At 51.5% G+C, this 17,098-nt stretch overlaps 1 protein-coding gene and 1 non-coding gene across 5 annotated transcripts in view; both read right to left on the bottom strand.

Moving 5' to 3' along the window:
* Nucleotides 1-17,098, bottom strand: part of KSR1 (kinase suppressor of ras 1) — a 162,003-nt gene that overhangs the window by 30,902 nt on the left and 114,003 nt on the right. For 3 of the 4 annotated variants that reach the window (XM_070772726.1, XM_019981309.2, XM_019981310.2), the window contains exons 3-7: nucleotides 13,946-14,093; nucleotides 9,261-9,720; nucleotides 6,708-6,712; nucleotides 3,668-3,728; nucleotides 56-139 (exon numbers count right to left, since the gene is read on the bottom strand). In XM_070772726.1, coding sequence (XP_070628827.1) covers nucleotides 56-139; nucleotides 3,668-3,728; nucleotides 6,708-6,712; nucleotides 9,261-9,720; nucleotides 13,946-14,093 — 758 coding nt within the window. Of the gene's footprint in view, nucleotides 1-55; nucleotides 140-3,667; nucleotides 4,520-6,707; nucleotides 6,713-9,260; nucleotides 9,721-13,945; nucleotides 14,094-17,098 lie in introns of those variants that run through there. The other variant, XM_070772723.1, reaches the window with a different exon arrangement.
* Nucleotides 12,740-12,863, bottom strand: LOC139177854 (small nucleolar RNA SNORA19). The gene has a single exon (XR_011562320.1). It is a non-coding gene; the product is annotated as a small nucleolar RNA SNORA19 (small nucleolar RNA).

The raw sequence follows: 17,098 nt of genomic DNA, 5'->3' as shown, positions 1-17,098 counted from the left end.
TGAAAGTATGGAGCTGGTGCCCCCTCTCCCACCTCTGCCCCACCCCGCTTATTACCTGCAATGCTTGCACTTCACTCCAAACATCATGCTCTTCTGGCACACGTGGCAGACCTGCGACAGCCAGGACTTGGTGGAGAACCTGTAGGGTGGACATGTGAAAATGCTCAGAGGGGCCAGGATGGAGACGCATCCCCACCAAGCCACAGGGAAACCAGAAAAACTGGTTCCACCCCAGACACCCGGGCGCCCTCTCAAGTGGAGGGCAGGGACATCCAGGACCCCTGCTTTCCTCAGGCCTTCAGATTTCTCGGCCACAAAGTCTTCATTGCCAAAGCTGATCTGGTCACTGATGCCAGCTCTCTGGCAGACAAACTGGCAAAAGCAATCAAAATTACAAGTGCACCCATGGAGCACTTCCAGTCCCAGGAATCCATCCAACAGACACTCCCGCGGGTGTCAAATGATGCACTGACAGGGTACTCACTGCAGCATGTTTGTGGCAGAAGAGACTAGAAACAAGCTATGTTGTTTGTATAGGTGTACAGGTGACTGACTGTATAAAGTATGGTCCATGCACACAACTGAGCACCAAACAGTCGGAAAATAAAGTAAGGAAGCTCTTTTTATGCAAACGGGGCATGATCACTAAATTACACTGTCAGTGAAAAAAGGAAGGTACAACGCTACATGACTCCATTTATTTGAAGTTCAAGTACAGGGAAATCTAATCTATGATGACAGAAGGGAATAGCATCTCTGGAAGGTAGCACTATGGACTAAGAAGAGCCAAAGAGAACTTCTGGGGTGGGGACGTTCTGAATCTTCGTATGGGTGGTATACGTGGGTGTACACATATGTTAAGCATTTGTGTACTTAGCTCCATATAAATTACGCCTCAATTTTAAAAGAAAAAAGCAAAGTATAGAACAGTGTGTATAATATATGCAATATTTTTGTGAAAATAAAAAGGGAGGTGGAAGAATTTACATATGTATTTGATTGTACAAAAATATCTCCAGGGGACACATAGAAGACGGCCAAGATTGCCCGTGGGGGGGGTTGGGGGGGTGATGACAGCAGCGGGAGGGGACTTTTCTCATAAATACACATCCTCTGGAGGTTTGCATTATAAATGCATTTCAATCCAAACTCAATGTTTTAACAATCCACAAAAGATATACTGAAAAGAAGGGTGGGGATGGAGTGGGTGGTTGCCTCCCAGAGAAAAAGTCCAAGGTCTGTGCACAGGATGGGGAGCCTCAGAGCAGAAAGAACTCACAGTTTTGGAGGACTAGATTTTTAAAAGCATAGGATATCATAGTAACGACAGAACAAATAGCAACAGGACTTGGGGAACAGTTTGTAATGTATCCACAAACATTAGCTCACTCCTGGGAGTGACCACCCCAGGAAGTTTGGCAGGTCAGGGATTCTTAGCACACAGGCAAGCAAACCAGCTCAGAAAGCTTAGGTGACTTTCCCAAGGCCACACGGTTGGGCTGCTGTGCAGTGGGGGCACAGCCCAGGTCTCTAGAGAGAGCACGGGGATGGAAAACGAGGGAAAGAGCCTGGGCTTTGGGGTCAGACCACACCGGGTTTGAATCCTGACAACTGCTGGCTGTGGGATGGGTCCAAGTCTTTGCAAATGAGGCCGACACTCTCCCCTCACAGGGCTTGAGGAGAATCACGTGTGCCGTGTAATGTGCAGGGCCTGGACTGTGGGCGTGAACGTCGCTGCTTCTACGAGACAAGATGGGAGCCTCCAGGCCTAGGAGAAAGGCAGCCACCCCCTTGGAATGACTTTTTTTTAATATTAATTCATGTATTTATCTGGCCGTGTCGGGTCCTCGTTGCATCGTTCGGATCTTTCGTTGCAGCACAGACTCTCTTGAGTGGCTTTAGCAGTTTCAGGCTTAGTTGCCCCACGGAATGTGGGGTCTCAGTTCCCCAGCCAAGGATTGAACCCATGTCCGCTGCATTGCAAGGTAGATTCTTGCCACTGGGCCACCAGGGAGTCCCTGGAAAGCCTTTTAAGGAGCTCTGATTCGGCCTCTCTGGGATCCACACAGTCTCTCTGGCCTTTAATCTCCTGTCAACAAGGGGGTTAGGGGAGCAGCTCAGTGGTACTCGAGATGGCCTCCACTAGAAAATCCCAAAAACAGGTTGAAATGAGAGTTGGGGGCTCGGCCAGAGAAGGGGCAGGCGCTGGGGAGGTTTGGGGGTGTGGAGTAAGCATCATAAAATATTTTTTCCCCTATGATTAGACCAAAATGCTTCAGAACTTCTTGCTGAGAGAGGCTTGGATCATGAATTTAAAAATCCAAGAGAGTGTGACCATGATGTCCCATACCCAAGACCAGAGCCTGGGTGGGCAGGGCCACTTGGAGATGCCAGACAGGATGGATGCTGCTGCCCAGGGTCTAGCCGGCACGGCCTCAAATACTCCGTGAGACCAGGTGCAGCCAAGACAAAAAGGAAACAGAGCAACCTGCTGATCCTGGTGTCCCTTACTTACCTAAGTCAGCCTGTCTCAGGCCAGAGCCAGGGGTTAAACAGCAAGTGCTTCCCAGCACTGGATGCATGAGGCTCACACGCATGTCACCCCCTTTTATCCTCCCGACAGGACTGGCAGCAAGTTCCAATCACAGAGAGGGAAACTGAGGCTGGGAGGGGTTACTGGCAGGGAAGATGGCACTGGGTGTGCTTGAGGGAGGCCCTCAAGACCCTCACTCAAATGGCTTCTCCTGGTGCCAGGGACTCTCCTCCCCGAGCATCTTGGGGACGGGCATCTGGGCCCTGCCAAGGCTTGGGACAGAAGTGCCTGGGCGCCAGCCAACAGTTTTAAGAATGTCTCAGTGGCCGTGAGACCTCAGGCAAACTACTCAACCCCTCAGAGCCAAGCCTGTCTCATGGGGCGAGGATTCGGGGCTGACCTTCCTCACGGGCCAGAGTTCAGCACACACTCCAGGGAAACCAAAGGCCCTGGCAAGTTGCAAGGCTCTTGATGAGCATGCCCAGCCATGTTCACAACTTGTTTAATGGGGTGGCCAGAGGGCGGGGATCCCAAAGGACTGTACTGCTGGCCGTCAGTGGGGAGACAAGATGCTGCTCAGACCTGCTGTTGGCAGCACACACCAGCCTCATAAGCATTGAGGCTGAGGCCTCTGCGTGGTCCATGTCATGGGCCCTCACCAGCCACACAGCTGCATAAGCATCAGTCTCCGGAAGTTGCTAGAATCCTGACTGGCAAGCCAAGCACCTTACAGATGGAACCTGGTGTTTCATCAAGCTCCAGGGGCTCTGATGTGTGGCCAGTTATGTCCATGGAAGTGATGTCATGCTGGACCCAGGGCGATGCTCTCAGCTTCGTTTCCCCTGGGACCTGTGTTTTCCCTCAGCAGATGGAGGAGACTTGAGGAGGGGCAGGGGAGGGCCAGCAAGTCCAAAAGGGCTGCTGGTGACAGGCAAGGGCTCCAGGCGGGTGCCATGTCCACAGAGGAATGGACAGACAGACCACAGAATGGACTGACAGACACACAAAGAGCCCTGAGAGACAGGGTCAGGACAGAGCTCCAGCGATGCAGAGTGACCCCCCAGCGGGGCTCAGCCTACACAGGTCCCAGCCCAGCTCTGTGCCTCCTCCCCACCCCAGCCCGGCCAGGCCTACCTGTGTGTCACGGAGAGCCCGATGTCCCTTCGTACCATCTGCGGGGATCCGTGAGGGAGATCTGCAGGGAGAGAGGCCAGGTCGGCAGGCTGAGGGGTCCTTCCTACCTGGACGGAGTGTACCTGGGACCTGCTGTCTCAGAGATCACAGGCTGGGGGGTGGGGTGGAGACCAACCACATGGTTGGGGGGTGGGCGGGGCAAAACCAACTACATGGCAGAGGGCCATTTTCCTGAGCCTGCCTCTAATCAACACAGGGATGGCCAGGCGAGACCAAAGCGGGGCCAGTGCGGTTACCCCCATCCCCCAACAGATGCTACCACCTAGCCTCTGCAGACAGTTCAGAAATAGCCCCTGGGAGATTTCTAGCTTTGGGGGAAGACAGGCTTGTGAGGCAGAAGGCAAAGCCAAGGTGAGGACAGCGGCTCAACTCCCCCCACCTCCTGCACATCCTCGTGGAGGCAGCCACAGGTCACCAAATCTTGTTACGCTGGTAGAAGGTGCCTGACTCTTGGCGGAGGAGGTGAGGCTGGCGGCCATGCAGCACACCCAGCTCTCCAGGCAGAAGCACTTTGGGTATTTTGCTCTGAGAGCCACCACTGCCAGATCCCAGCAGGTAGAGAGAAGATGAGGTGAAGCTTCACCCGTTCCCATGTGACCCAGACCCAGCCAGGCACTCAGTCTGAGCCTCAGGGGAAGTCTCAGGCCTTGAGCTTTGCATGCTTTCCAACAGGGCACCCTGGCCTCTCTCTCCAGCCCTGGCTTCCTTATATGAATGGGTATCCCTGGGGTTGGTGGTATAATAGGTTGGGCAGTAGAGGAGCAGCTGGAAGCAATCTGTCATCCACTGGCAGCCCATATGTCTAACTCCCTCTCCCCTCCTTCACCAGAGAGACCCCCATTCCTCCCCACCCCACCTTCTGCCCATACTCAATACTGCCTATCTCCTCCTAGAGCAGGGTTTCTCAAAGGAGCCCATGGATGTGCTGCAGGGGGTCTGGGACTCCTCTGGACTGGTAAGCAGATGATGTAGGGCAGGGGTCCCCAATCCCTGGGCTGTGGACTGGTACTGGTCTGTGGCCTGTTAGGAGCCGGGCCACACAGCAGAAGGCGAGTGACAGATGAGACAGCAAAGCTTCATCTGCCACTCCCCATTGTTTGCATTATCACTGCCTGAACCATTCCCCTGCCCACCCCCATGCCACCACTGTCCATGGGAAAACTGTCTTCCAGGAAACCAGTCCTTGTGCCAAAAAGGCTGGAGATGGTTGATGATTTTCCTTAGCAAGAAGGTCTAGATTTTTATCCAATTATCAAAGAGATCTGTGACTCAGAAAGGTCGGGAGCACAGTACTCTAGAGATCTGTGGCCATCTCCCCCCCATGCTGGCTTGGCACACAGCTGGTGCTCAATAAGTGGTGGTTCACTTAAAGCTGTGTACCAGATACCCAACCACAAGAGAAGGGCATGATGGAGGTACTGACTTTCCTCCTACAACAAGGGGAGTTTGATGGGGACCTCCGCCACCTGCTGATGACTGAACTCACAATCTCTCCAGCGCATCTGCCATGGGGCTGACTCCTCCCAACTCCTTTGTCTGGGGGTGGGGTGGGTCCGGGTGGGGCACCCCACCCCAGTCAGTAGCCAAGGCCATGAAAGCATATGGATCTAAAAGGGCTTAGGCTACCCGACTAGGAGAAACAGACAGTGGGAAAATGAAATTTTAACCATCTATCTCTGAAGACAATCTGTGGTTGATTAGTAATGTCCGCCACAGGCCTAGGCTAGGACAGAGGTGAGATGAGGTGGTCCCTGATCCTGAAGACAACCTACAATTGATTAGTAATGTCTGCCATAGGTCTGGGATAGGACAGAGGTGAGATGAAGCTGTCTCTGATCCTGAAGACACCCTACAACTGATTACTAATGTCTGCCACAGGCCTGGGATAGGAAGGATATGAGATGATGCTATCCCTGATGGAGGTAAAACACTGGTCCTGAAGGCCTCGTCCCACCTTCCCGGCAAACTGGGGAAGCAGCCTCACTGTTGTGGTCCCTGCATCACTATAGCAACCAGGAAGATGGATGTCCTAGGGATGCAGATGCTGGATTCTCCTCCAAGGATCTGTGAGGGGTCTTGGGAGTTTTCCACCTGTGCCCTGGGGACAGGGAAGGGCAGTCTCCCTCCTTCCTTGTCCTATACCTCCCTGGTGGTCCTGCATTCAGATCCATTTTGGCAAAGTCACTGTTACCCCATTCCACATCTCTCAGACCCTGCTGACAGCCTCTTCATTCTAGCCAGTATAGGATAGTACAAAAACAAGCTGCTACTTTGCTCAGGCAAAAACCAGATGCCTCTGCATCTCCACAGATACAATTATTAAAGCAGACCCCAGAGGCTGTTTCCCTCTGCTTTGACTCTGGAGAGAGAGGCCCTGCAGCACAGCCACGTACGAGAATCAACTCTCAACCCAGTGGTGGAAAAGGGACTCTGAGCTTGCCTGGGCATCCTTACCATCCCCCTCCAAGGGGACATCCACACCCGCTGATCTCTCAGGCCTCATTCAGAGTGGACCACATTCCTGCCTCCAGGGATGTCCCTCTCCTGAACAGGGTGGAGGGTCCCAAGACGTCAGCTGGACTTTGCAGATGGCTACCGTCCATCTACACTGGACATAAGGAACCTCTCTCCCAGGAGCACGGCATCACCACGGCAGCCCAGCAGGTAAACAACTCCTGCCAGAGGTCACCTGCGGGGGTGGCAAGGTGCAAGTGGGGCCCACCACAGAGCTGCCCACAGACAGTGACATTCTCACAGTGCCTGCTTCTCAGGGCAGCTGTGGGCTGGGCTGAACCACCTTATCATCTGAAGGTTCCCTGTCCTAAGAGCTACTTCCTGAGGCGGAGCCCAGCATCTCTGCTTCTGGACCACAGAAAGGCCAGAGGACTAAGAGAGGGTCGAAGAAATCCACCCCCGATGGGGACGGTGACAGAAACAGGACTCCCGGGTGGCAGAGGGGATGAAAATGAATCACTCTTACCAAACCTGGAGGAGACAAAAAAGAGAGAAAGCGGGATTATGTCACCGTGCTGGCCTGGTGTCCCCAGGAACATCAGTCCTTGGGCAGGAGCGGATACAGTGCTTGGATGAGGACTTTGAGCCCCTGCGTGGGGCCGGGCTGGCTGAGTGACTGGAGACTTTCCTCAACGACAAGGGCTAGAGGTGGCCCCCTCCCAACTCCTCACTGGACAATGGAGCCATACACTGTGCTTTAATACATTAGATTTCCTAGCCCTTGCCAGCTACCTGCATTGTAATTAGAGTTCATTCTTTTTCACAGCTGAGGAAACAGGCTCACAGTCTCCCAAGATCATATGCCAGTAGGTGGAGGAGCCCTGCCAAAATCCCTGGGAGGAGGGGTGCTCGGACCAAGCAGGAGGGTGGCTCAGGGAGCCAGAGAAGAAGTGGCTGGGGCAGAAGGCAAGGAGGACAGTTGTAAGAGCAGAGGGGCAGCCCCCAAGCAGGGCCTGAGCAACATCTCCTGGGGGTGCCGCTGTCCCAGGGACGAAGACAGCTGGGAGCCCAGGGCGCTCAGTCCAGCCTCAGGGCTCATCGAGGGCGGCAGGGTGGCCTGAGTACTCATGTCGGTGTCAGCTTTGGTCTTTGTGGGATTCTGACTCAGAATCCCAGGGCGCAAGGCCCAGCTCACCAGCAGCGGGATCCAAGGAAGTGGTGTCATCTGCCTGAGTCTCTGTTCTCCACCCAGAGCCCCCCTGACTCTTTTCAGGAAAAAAAAAAAATGAGGAAGAGAGGCACTGGGCTTTGCCCACTGAGACGCCCTCTGAATGACCCATGTCCATGTGTCCACATGGCTGTTATCACTGTGCTTCAGAGAGAAGAAGATCCGGGGGGGGGTGGGGGATGGAAGGCTCAGCCCCTTTTGGGGGTCAGGGAGGAGGGAAGCCCCAGGCCCCAGCAGGACAGTCTGATCGGGAGTGGTAGGTAGGTCACAGCTAGATTTCTTTCCTTGGGTGACATATGCTCAGAATCATCAAAGTTGTCCAAGGTCTATCCCACAAGGGACCCAAGAGAGTCTGCCCTGGGGTGGGGGAACAAGCCCACTTGAGACCCAAAACGACCATGTCAGGAGAGAGGCTGGGTTCCCAACCCTCAGAAGCACAAGAAGGTAAGAGGCACCCAAGGAAAACTATTCTATCCCTTCCCTTCCACAAGGGTATATAGACGAGGGTGAATTTTATAATAGAGTAGGACAAAGACCTAAATATCCACCAAGAGGGGAGAAATTAAACTATACACTGGAAAGAGGCTTTAAAAAGTTTAAAAGATGAAATAGCTTGAATAATTATAGATATATACAAAACTGATAACCTGGTTGGTTCCTGAAAGGAAAAGGAAAAATGGTAGGGGACAACTTTAACCTCTACAAAGTTCTATGTGAGCAATCCTGGACCACGTGACTGTCACTAACTATTTAAAATACATAGATCAAGGGACTTCCCTAGTGGCCCAGTGGTTAACACTCTGCACTTTCAATGCAAGGGGTAAGGGTCCAATCCCTGCTCAGGGAACTAAGATCCCACATGTTGTGGCCATAAAATAAAACACATAGATAATTTTTTTATAAATTACGAGAGTAAGGTAGTTCAAGATGAACTGATATTTAGTTCTCAGAAATAAAAGTAAGTTGAAAAAATAGGTTATAGCATAGAGTACATAGTATTTGATAATTATTAGCAGTTTCAGCAAGATATTCTAGTTCCCCCTTCTGGGCATATAGGAGGATGACATTTTTTGGTTCTTTTATTTGGGTAGGGCCATAAATGGTGTGTAGAACTTTTGGGAAAGAGCATTTAATTGCTCAGTTGTAACATGTCAAGTTTTTTTTTTTTTTCCTCTGTCACAGTGGGATGTTCTAGACAATGTTCTGGCCTTGAATCTGGAATGAGGCTGACCTGTGATGGACAGGTAGCATGAGCAAGAAATAAATCTCTGGTTATTTGAAGACCCAGAGGCCTGGGGGGTATTTGTTATTGCAGCATAATCCAGTCTATTCTGACTGATACATAGTATCACTTCGAGTCTGTGTGTGTGTAAAAAGATATCTAATAGAATTCAGCCCAAACTGTTAAGGTATTATTGCTCAGCTGTACTATCTAAAGTGTTATTTTTTTTCTCTGCCACAGTGGGATGTTCTAGACAATGTTCTGGCCTAGAATCTGGAATGGGGCTGACCTGTGATGGACAGGAAGCATGAGCAAGAAATAAATCTTTGGTTATTTGAAGACCCAGAGACCTGGGGGTATTTGTTATTGCATCATAACCCAGTCTATTCTGACGTGTCCGTGTGTGTGTACGAGAAAAAGAAATCTAATAGAATTCAGCCCGAACAGTTCAGGTAGTCTGGGTAGTGGACTGAGAGATGGGGGCATCTTTCACTTTTTACGCTGTGGTTTCTATGTTGGCCAATTTTGTCCTTTAGAAATCGAGCCTATATTACCTTTACAGCGAGAAAACTGTAGTCAGAACTCCCAGTAGGTAGCAAATTCGGCACCTGCCTGGCAAGGACACTTACCTCATCGGGGAGACCTCGTCAATGCGGTTCCCCAGCTGAGACTCGTGGGACTTGCTTCGGGTGAGCGTGGGGAAGCTGGGCAGCAGTTGGAAGACCTTGCGGCTGGGCGGGGGCGGCGTCCTGGGCGGCTTCAGCTTGGTGTGCCGTCGGAGCTGGGGCGTGGTCGGCGGGGTGATGAAGCTGGGCAGGGCGCGGGGGGTCAACCGGCCACTGGCGTGCAGGGAGATAAAGGGGTCCGACAGGCCCTCACCAGGGCCGGGGTTTGGGGAGTCCGAGGCGGGCAGAGCGGACACGGAGACGGAGCGTGGGCCCTGGGCACTGCTGCCCAGTCTGCCCAGCTGGGAGCTCCCCGGAGGCCAGGGCAGGCTGGCTGGCGAGAGGGTGTCTGCGGGAGGCCCGGAGCCACTTTCCCGCCGGGCATCAGATGAACTCCAGCCTGAGTCCTCTTTGTGCTCCCCGCCTGTGGGCCCAAGAGTCAAGGGAGTCACAGGTGAGGGGCCAGGGCCCACCCAAGAAGCACAGTCCCTCAGCGGAGGCTCCAGCTGCCAGCCGTCACCTATTTTATAAAGGCCACTCGAACACGCACGCTATCTGGCTGACTGTCAGGACACCAGTGCAGATACTACTATCCTCGACATATAGAGAAGAAAATGAGACCCAGAGAGGGACAGGGCAGGGCTCCCGCTGGCAGCTGTGTGGAAACCCACCCCCAAAGTGAGTGATCTCCAAGAGGGAAGTGGTGAGTGATCTCTACGAGTTAGGCTGTGTAGGGACCTCCCTGGTGGTCCAGAGGTTAGAACTCCGTGCTTCTACTGCAGGGGGTATGGCTTTGATCCCTGGTCCGGGAACTAAGATCCCATATGCCACTCGGCGTGGCCAAAAGTAAACAAATAAAAAGTAAAGATGCATATTTTTTTTTTCAAAGAGTTAGGCTGTAAAGGGATAACTCTCTTCTGAGAAAATTCAATCGTCAGGAAAAGGGGCTGCACGGACCTTTTGAAAGCAAACTGCCCTGGGAATTTGCTAGAAGAGAGACCCAGCAGCCACTTCCTTTTGAGAGAAGCCTCTGAGTGACTTTGGGCTGCTCCCACGGTGACCCTCTGTCTGAGGCTCCCAAGGCTTTGGGGCTCTGAGGGCTCCAAATCAATGACACGTCTGTCCATTCATGCGAGCACTCACTGGTATGCGGATGTTAGGGCATAAAAAGGCACGTCTGCGGTGCACAACGAGTCCAGTGAGAGTGAGGGACACTCAGTTTGGTGTGCTGTGTGCTGACACAGAGACGAATGGAGACTGAGGGGATACAGAGGAGGAGGCCCCTAAATAGCTTGAGGGTCAGGGGGCTTTCTAGAGGAGGTGGCACCTGGGCTGGGCCAGCTAAGGGAGAACTGGAAAAGGTGTACCAGGGAGAGGGAACAGCACGTGTGGGGAGCACAGGGCATCTTGCGGCAGCTACACAGAGTCCCACATGCCTTGAGAAGTCAGGACAAGCCAGGGAGAGGTGAGAGATGAAGCTGGAGGGTCAGTCCACTGGGGACCAGCTCCAGAGGGGCCTTAGATGTCTTGCCAAGGGCTTGAGGCTTGACCTTACAGGAGACGGGGAGATACTGAAGGGGTGGAGGCACGGAGAAAGGACGCCAGTCTACAGAGACCCTGTCATGGGAAGAGGACACCTCCCTCCTTGTATTTATCAATGAGTGGAAAGCACAGGAGGGGAGACTTTGACTCAAGACAAAATGAACTTCCACCCTGTAATTCTTCTACTTTGCGTCCCTCAATCCACCCAGCATGGCGAGGTTGATGAGATTCAGAGAGCCTATGTATACTGTCAAGTTCACACAGCAAAGTAAGCAGTGGGATGGGAACTGAGCCCTTGATCTCAACCACAGCCCCGGACCTCCTCCCTCAAAGCTACCAATTCTGAATAACCTGTAACGACATAGCCTTGGGAGGGAATGAGCTCTCTATCATCAAAGATGATAAAGCCCAGCCCACAGAGCCATCTATGAGGGATGGTGGAGTGATATTAACCTTCTCGATTCTTAGAGTTTGTCTATTCCATCCTCTCCTCAAATGCCCTTCCTTCTACCTCACTGCATGGTGACTTCCTATTCATGAATCAACTTGGATGAGTTAGTCTGTGTATTCCTTATGCTTGCTCCTTTAGAACTGTGGCCAAGACCTACACATGCATGCGTGTTCAGTTGCGCCCGACTCTTTGCAACCCTATGGACTGTAGCCCGCCAGGCTCCTCTGTCTATGGGATTTTCCAGGCAAGAATAATGGAGTGGATTGCCATTTCCTCCTCCAGGAGAACTTCCTGACCCAGGGCTTGAACTCAGCTCTCTTGCTTAGGCAGGCAGATTCTTTACCACTGAGCCACCTGGGAAGCCATGGCCAAGACCTACACTTGAACTTAAATACTGCTCTTGTTGAGGGGATAAAAGAATGAGTTCCATGGATCTATGTGCAAGTCTGCCACCAAAGGAACAAGCCCCCAATTCTTCAAATTGTCTATTTAATCACCATTGCTTTAGCCAGCTCAGGGATATGGCTCTGGTTTTGCACGTGGACACTAGTCAATTGGCAGTGGCTGCTTGACAATGACTCTGGAGTCACTAAGCAGGAAGAGCTCAGGGACTGACCAGTGATGTCTGCTATGGATGAAGGATGGGGAGGTTCAGCACGCATGAGCCTACCCTGTTCACTAGCCACAGGCATAAAGAAACATCCTTTATCACCTTCCTTAAGACCAGAGATGTGAACATTTGCCATCACCCCAAAGGCCTAATACTGAAAAATAGATACTAATATGTGCCAGGCTCTAGACTAAGTAGATGAATTTAACTCATGTAATCCTCCAACAATTCCATGAGAGGAAGTCTTGTTAGTATGTCCATTTTACACATAAGGAAACTAAGGCACACTGAGGTTCAGTAACTAGCCTGCCAGGAGCCATGAAGACTGAATGCAGGACCTGAGGGACAGGGCGATCACAGGTACCACCCAGCAGGTTCACTTGAAGTGTGGCCACTGCTGGGCAGGCCCATCCACCTGCCTGCACCCTGGACTTGGGTGTGGCAGGTCCCTCTTGGAGATGTAGGGCACCACAAACTAAGATGGAATGAGAAAGCACCTGGGAAGGACCCTCCGCCCAAGGCCTGCTCTGGGGCACTATGGGGAAAGCATCTTCTAAGGAAGAAACCTGAGAGCAAAGTCCAGCTCGGGTGTGGGATCCCAGACAACTCATCCAGAGCCTCTGTGCTTCAGCTACAAAGGGAACATATAGCAAGCGCTTCATATATTAGTGATCTTCTGATCCTGGCATTCAGGATGGACAGATAGCAGCCTTAACACACAGAGGTCACCACCACCCAGTGGCCAGAGCCTCCTCAACTCCTTACAACACAGGCATAAAGAGGGCGGACTGACAAGGTCCCCCAGATTCTCAGCTTGGGAGGCAAGTACTTTTGTTTGATGGTTGTCTGAAGGAGACTGACATGGCTAAATTAGTCATGCCGCTAATTTACCTCCAGGGGTTTACTTAGCACATCAGAAATATCTTTTCTCTTAATATAAAGAAAAAGACAGTGAAATGTGCTTGGGCAGCAAGGGCTGAGGCTCGAGTCACAGTTCTGCCACCCACTGCTGTGTGTCCTTGGGTAAGCCCCTTCCCCTCTCTGGGCTCAGTCTCCTTCTCTGTAAAATGCAGAGATAAGAATGCTAACTATGTCCCTGTCCTGTTTACTTCCTGGCACTTGCCAGAGGCCTGATGTGTTGAGGTTTTCCAAATCAAGTAAAACTCTGGACTCTGTGTTCAGAGGAAGACTTGATACAATGGGGCCAGGGAAGAAATTAAGCACCATCTTCTCTGGGGGAAAAAAAAAAATATCAAGCTGAATATAAACCTCAGAGCCTTTCTTAAGCTTCAGGCAGCTGGAGATAAGACAAGAAGCTCAGCTAATTAAAAAATGGAGCTAATTCCATTCATCAGGTTCATTTTAAAGGCTTATCTGTGTGGTCATGGGAGCACTAAGTCTGGGCATTTGAAGCTATTTCCAGGGAAAGATTGAGAAAGCCTGCAAATAAGTTCCTGAGGAACACTATTCATCATGCCAGGATTACACACTTCGCCTGGGGCAACCATGTCCATACTCACAGCTGAAACGTGTACAGTTTCTCTCCGCATGCTTGGCTCAGGCTGAGCCCACACCAGCGCATGCCTTCTGAGCACACAGCCCAGATGGGGATGGAGAGGCAGGGGGAGGGTGGGGAGAGGACTGGGCGGGGACGGGGGCTGGTGAGAAGGAAGCTAGGGAAGGGTCACAGAGCCCTACCTACAGAGGTGTTCCACAGAGGGGAAGTCATGCAGCCCCGCCCAGCAGACCAGCCTGGGGTTGGTAACAATGGCTAAAGCTTTACACTGGCCAGACCAGTGGGAGCTGGGAGCCTTCTGTCTCAGGGAGAGCCTCTGTTTCGAGTGGGGTCCATCACGTACTTTCTGAGCGTGGACTCCAGCCATTCCAAGCCGGCCCAGAGACCCTGGTCACACTGGCCCCACCCAGCCCCTCATCCACCCCAGCAAAAGCCCTGGTGCCCGGGGAACCAGGCCAGGCCTGGGAGAGAAATGCATCATCCAGGCAGAGGGGGAGGGCAAGGCGGCCAACGGGACTGGCCCAACCTACCCAGGCCTGTCACCTTCCGCAGGCAGGTGAGGGCGTACTGCAGGCGGCCACACTCCTCGGCGCTGGCCCCGCAGCGCCGGAGCGTCTCCTTCACCTTGGCCTCGTTCATGTCCAGCAGGGCATCTAGCGTGAGCTCGCGGAGGATCTCCTAGGGAGGCACAAGACAGGCAGAGAACTGGGTGAGCAGTCATCCTCCTCGCAGCCAGGCCCAGCCTCCCGCTGAGTGGCAGGGGCCAGCTGCTGGGGCCGGCCTCCGACCCGCAGCCACCACTTGTCTAAGGACACCAGCAGCCAACCCCGGCCCCCACCTCCAGCATCCCAGAGACAGCAGCTGAAGCCGAGACGCCAGAACTTGGGGATGGGGGCTGGGGAGAAGAGAAGGAAAAAACCAGAAACGTTCTGATGAGAGCATGTTGCCCCTCTGGTCTCTTTATTTATTCCTCTGGACGGGAAAATGATGAATCATGACAACTTTGGAGAATGACAAGTACTTCAGATAAACACGGTTCTTTATAATTTTGCTATATCTGAATCAGACCAGATAGGATTCAAATAAAATTAGCTTCCAAGAAAAGGATTACAAAGAATTAACCCTCACCAGGATCTGTGTTTGGAGAAGGAAATGCAACCCACTCCTGTATTCTTGCCTGGGAAATTCCATGGACCAAAGAGCCTGGTGGGCTACCGTCCATAGGGTCGCGAAGAGTCAGGCAGGACTGAGTGACCGAACATCATCAGCAACAAAGATCTGTGTAGGTCTTTACTACAGGGCCTTATCTGATTCTCAGTTGGACTATTCCAAGGTTTCAAGGTAGTGAAGAGAAGCGAGATGCTTGAAGCATATAAAAGACTCATTCAAACTCTGAAGATCGAGGGGGCCACATAGAGGGAACAAGATGGCCTCGGGGGACAGAGTGGCCCCCCGCTGTCCAGCAAGAAGGGAACCTTAGGTGTGAGGCTACAAAGAAGTGGATTCTGCCAACGAATGACCTAAAAATACTTGGATGTGATTTCTTCTCAAAGCTTCTGGGTAAGAGGCCCACCTGGATGACACCCTGACTTCACCCGGGCAAGATGCTAAGCAGGGAAGCTGGCTGAGTCCTCGGGGACTCTTCCATAAAGTCTTCCTTCTGCAGGACTGTGAGCTAACACATGCGGGATGGTGTAAGCAGCTAAGTTCGTGGTAATTTATTACACAGCAAAGAAAACGAACACAGGGACTTCCCTGGTGTTCCAGCAGTTAAGAATCCTCCTTGCAATGCAGGGGGACGTGGGTTCGATCCCTGGCTGGGGAACTAAGATCCCACATGCCCCAACGAAGCCTGCATGCCACAACTAGAGAGTCCACACACCACAAGGAAAGACCCCAGGTGCCACACTGAGATGCGGAGCAGCCAAACAAACAAACAAATAATAAAACCATTATAGACAGCAAATGTTTGAATCAAGGCCTAACTGACTCCAAAATTTGTGCTCTTTCCTCTCATCAAGGAGAGGGGAAACCCATCCAGCTCTGAGTACTCTGAGCCACATGTCATACACAGCCTGAAGCAGACACATAAAACAATGGCACATATCCCTGGCCTCAAGTGGCTTGTGGAGTGACTGACATGAAAATAAGTTATTACTGGGAATTGCCTGGAAGTCCAGTGGTTAGGACTCTGCTTACACTGCTGAGCCCGGAGTTTGATCTTTGGTTGGAAAACTAAGACCCCACAAGCCACGAAGAGTGGCCGAAAAAAAAAAAAGACGAAAAGAAGTTATTGCAATGCAATACGATATGGACCAGCACAGAGAAAGCTCAAAGAGTTATGGGACCAGTGGAGAGATGGGGCGGGGGAGCAGAGGGGGGAGAAGTTGTTTCCGGATTTTCTATAACAGGGAAAGCCAGACAACCCACATCAAATGATTCATATAAACTTGCAGCTCTTGAGAATCTAAGTTGATTTTCACTGATTTTTATTAGCAAACTGTGTCTAATTTAACACGAGCAATGTTGCGGTCAGTCAATCCATGGTGCTATAAATCTTAGACTCAAGTGTCAAAACAAAACCTGATGAAGATACCAACTATGAGTCATTAGGGCAATGGTCTGGGGACTCTGTGATGCCTGGGGGCTGGGGCCACATCTGAAGCCCGGCATGTGGCCTCTGGTATCTGGCCTTGTCCCCTCTCCCCATCTTTGGTCTTGTGGGAATATTCTTCCATCTCCAGGGTTGTGGAAAAGAAATCTCATGGCTCTTTAGAATGACTCCAAAAATTAGAAATAAACAGATACCCCCAGAGCACCAAGAAGCTCATCAGTGGTTTGGACAAACCCTTGGTGGTGAGAAATCCTTCCAGATGATAAAATGAGAACGTCACAGGAAACCCTTGGTAAGAACAACACAGAGAGCAGGATGCTTAGATAATGGTCCCTGGGCAGAAGCTTTTATTCAATCCATGTGTCTTCTTCTTCAACAATGCCCTTCATCAAAATGCAGTTTTGACATCTGTGCCCCTCATTCCACTGAGAGAAGCCATTTGGCAATGGCTTCATTGGCTTCAAAAGCCATTTGGCAACAAGGAAGACCAAAAGCAAGTGGACGTTGCCCTTCACAACACAGCCCTCCCCCTCTCCCTGGGGTGGCCTCTGTTCTCACCCACACGTGTGCGTTTTCCCAAGGCTGTGATGACTCAGCAGTTCTCTCGAAAGTAGAGATTCCAGTATCTTCTTGATTTGGGGGTGGAGGTGGTATTGATGACGACAAAGACAAGCCTAGGAACCCAATCCCCAATCTGACTACAATGCAAAGGCGGATTTTTTTTTCTTTTATATATGTTTCCTCCCCACCCACTTTAAGTTTCAGTTTCTCCAGCATAATAACTACATTTATTATTACAAACTATTTGCTAGCGCTTTACAAGATGTCCAGGGCTTTGTGTACTGACTCCACTCAAAACAATTCAGCAAGGAGATGCCGCTAAGCCTGTTTTATTGAAGCTCAGTGACCTCACGCTATGCAGCTTAATAAACGGCAGGCGCCACAACCCAAACCCAGGGGTGTCGAGTCCCAAAGCACCTTCAGTTATCCCTCACTGTCACTCATGAACTTGGGCAAAGCAGTTACCCAGGGGAAAATGATTTTTTTTCAAAGTAAATTAAAGGAACTA

Source organism: Bos indicus, chromosome 19 (genome assembly GCF_029378745.1).
Source record: "Bos indicus isolate NIAB-ARS_2022 breed Sahiwal x Tharparkar chromosome 19, NIAB-ARS_B.indTharparkar_mat_pri_1.0, whole genome shotgun sequence".
In the NCBI taxonomy this organism is placed as follows: domain Eukaryota; kingdom Metazoa; phylum Chordata; class Mammalia; order Artiodactyla; family Bovidae; genus Bos; species Bos indicus.
The sequence above is the reverse complement of the archived record's forward strand: the minus strand, read 5'-3'. Positions and strand labels throughout refer to the sequence as shown.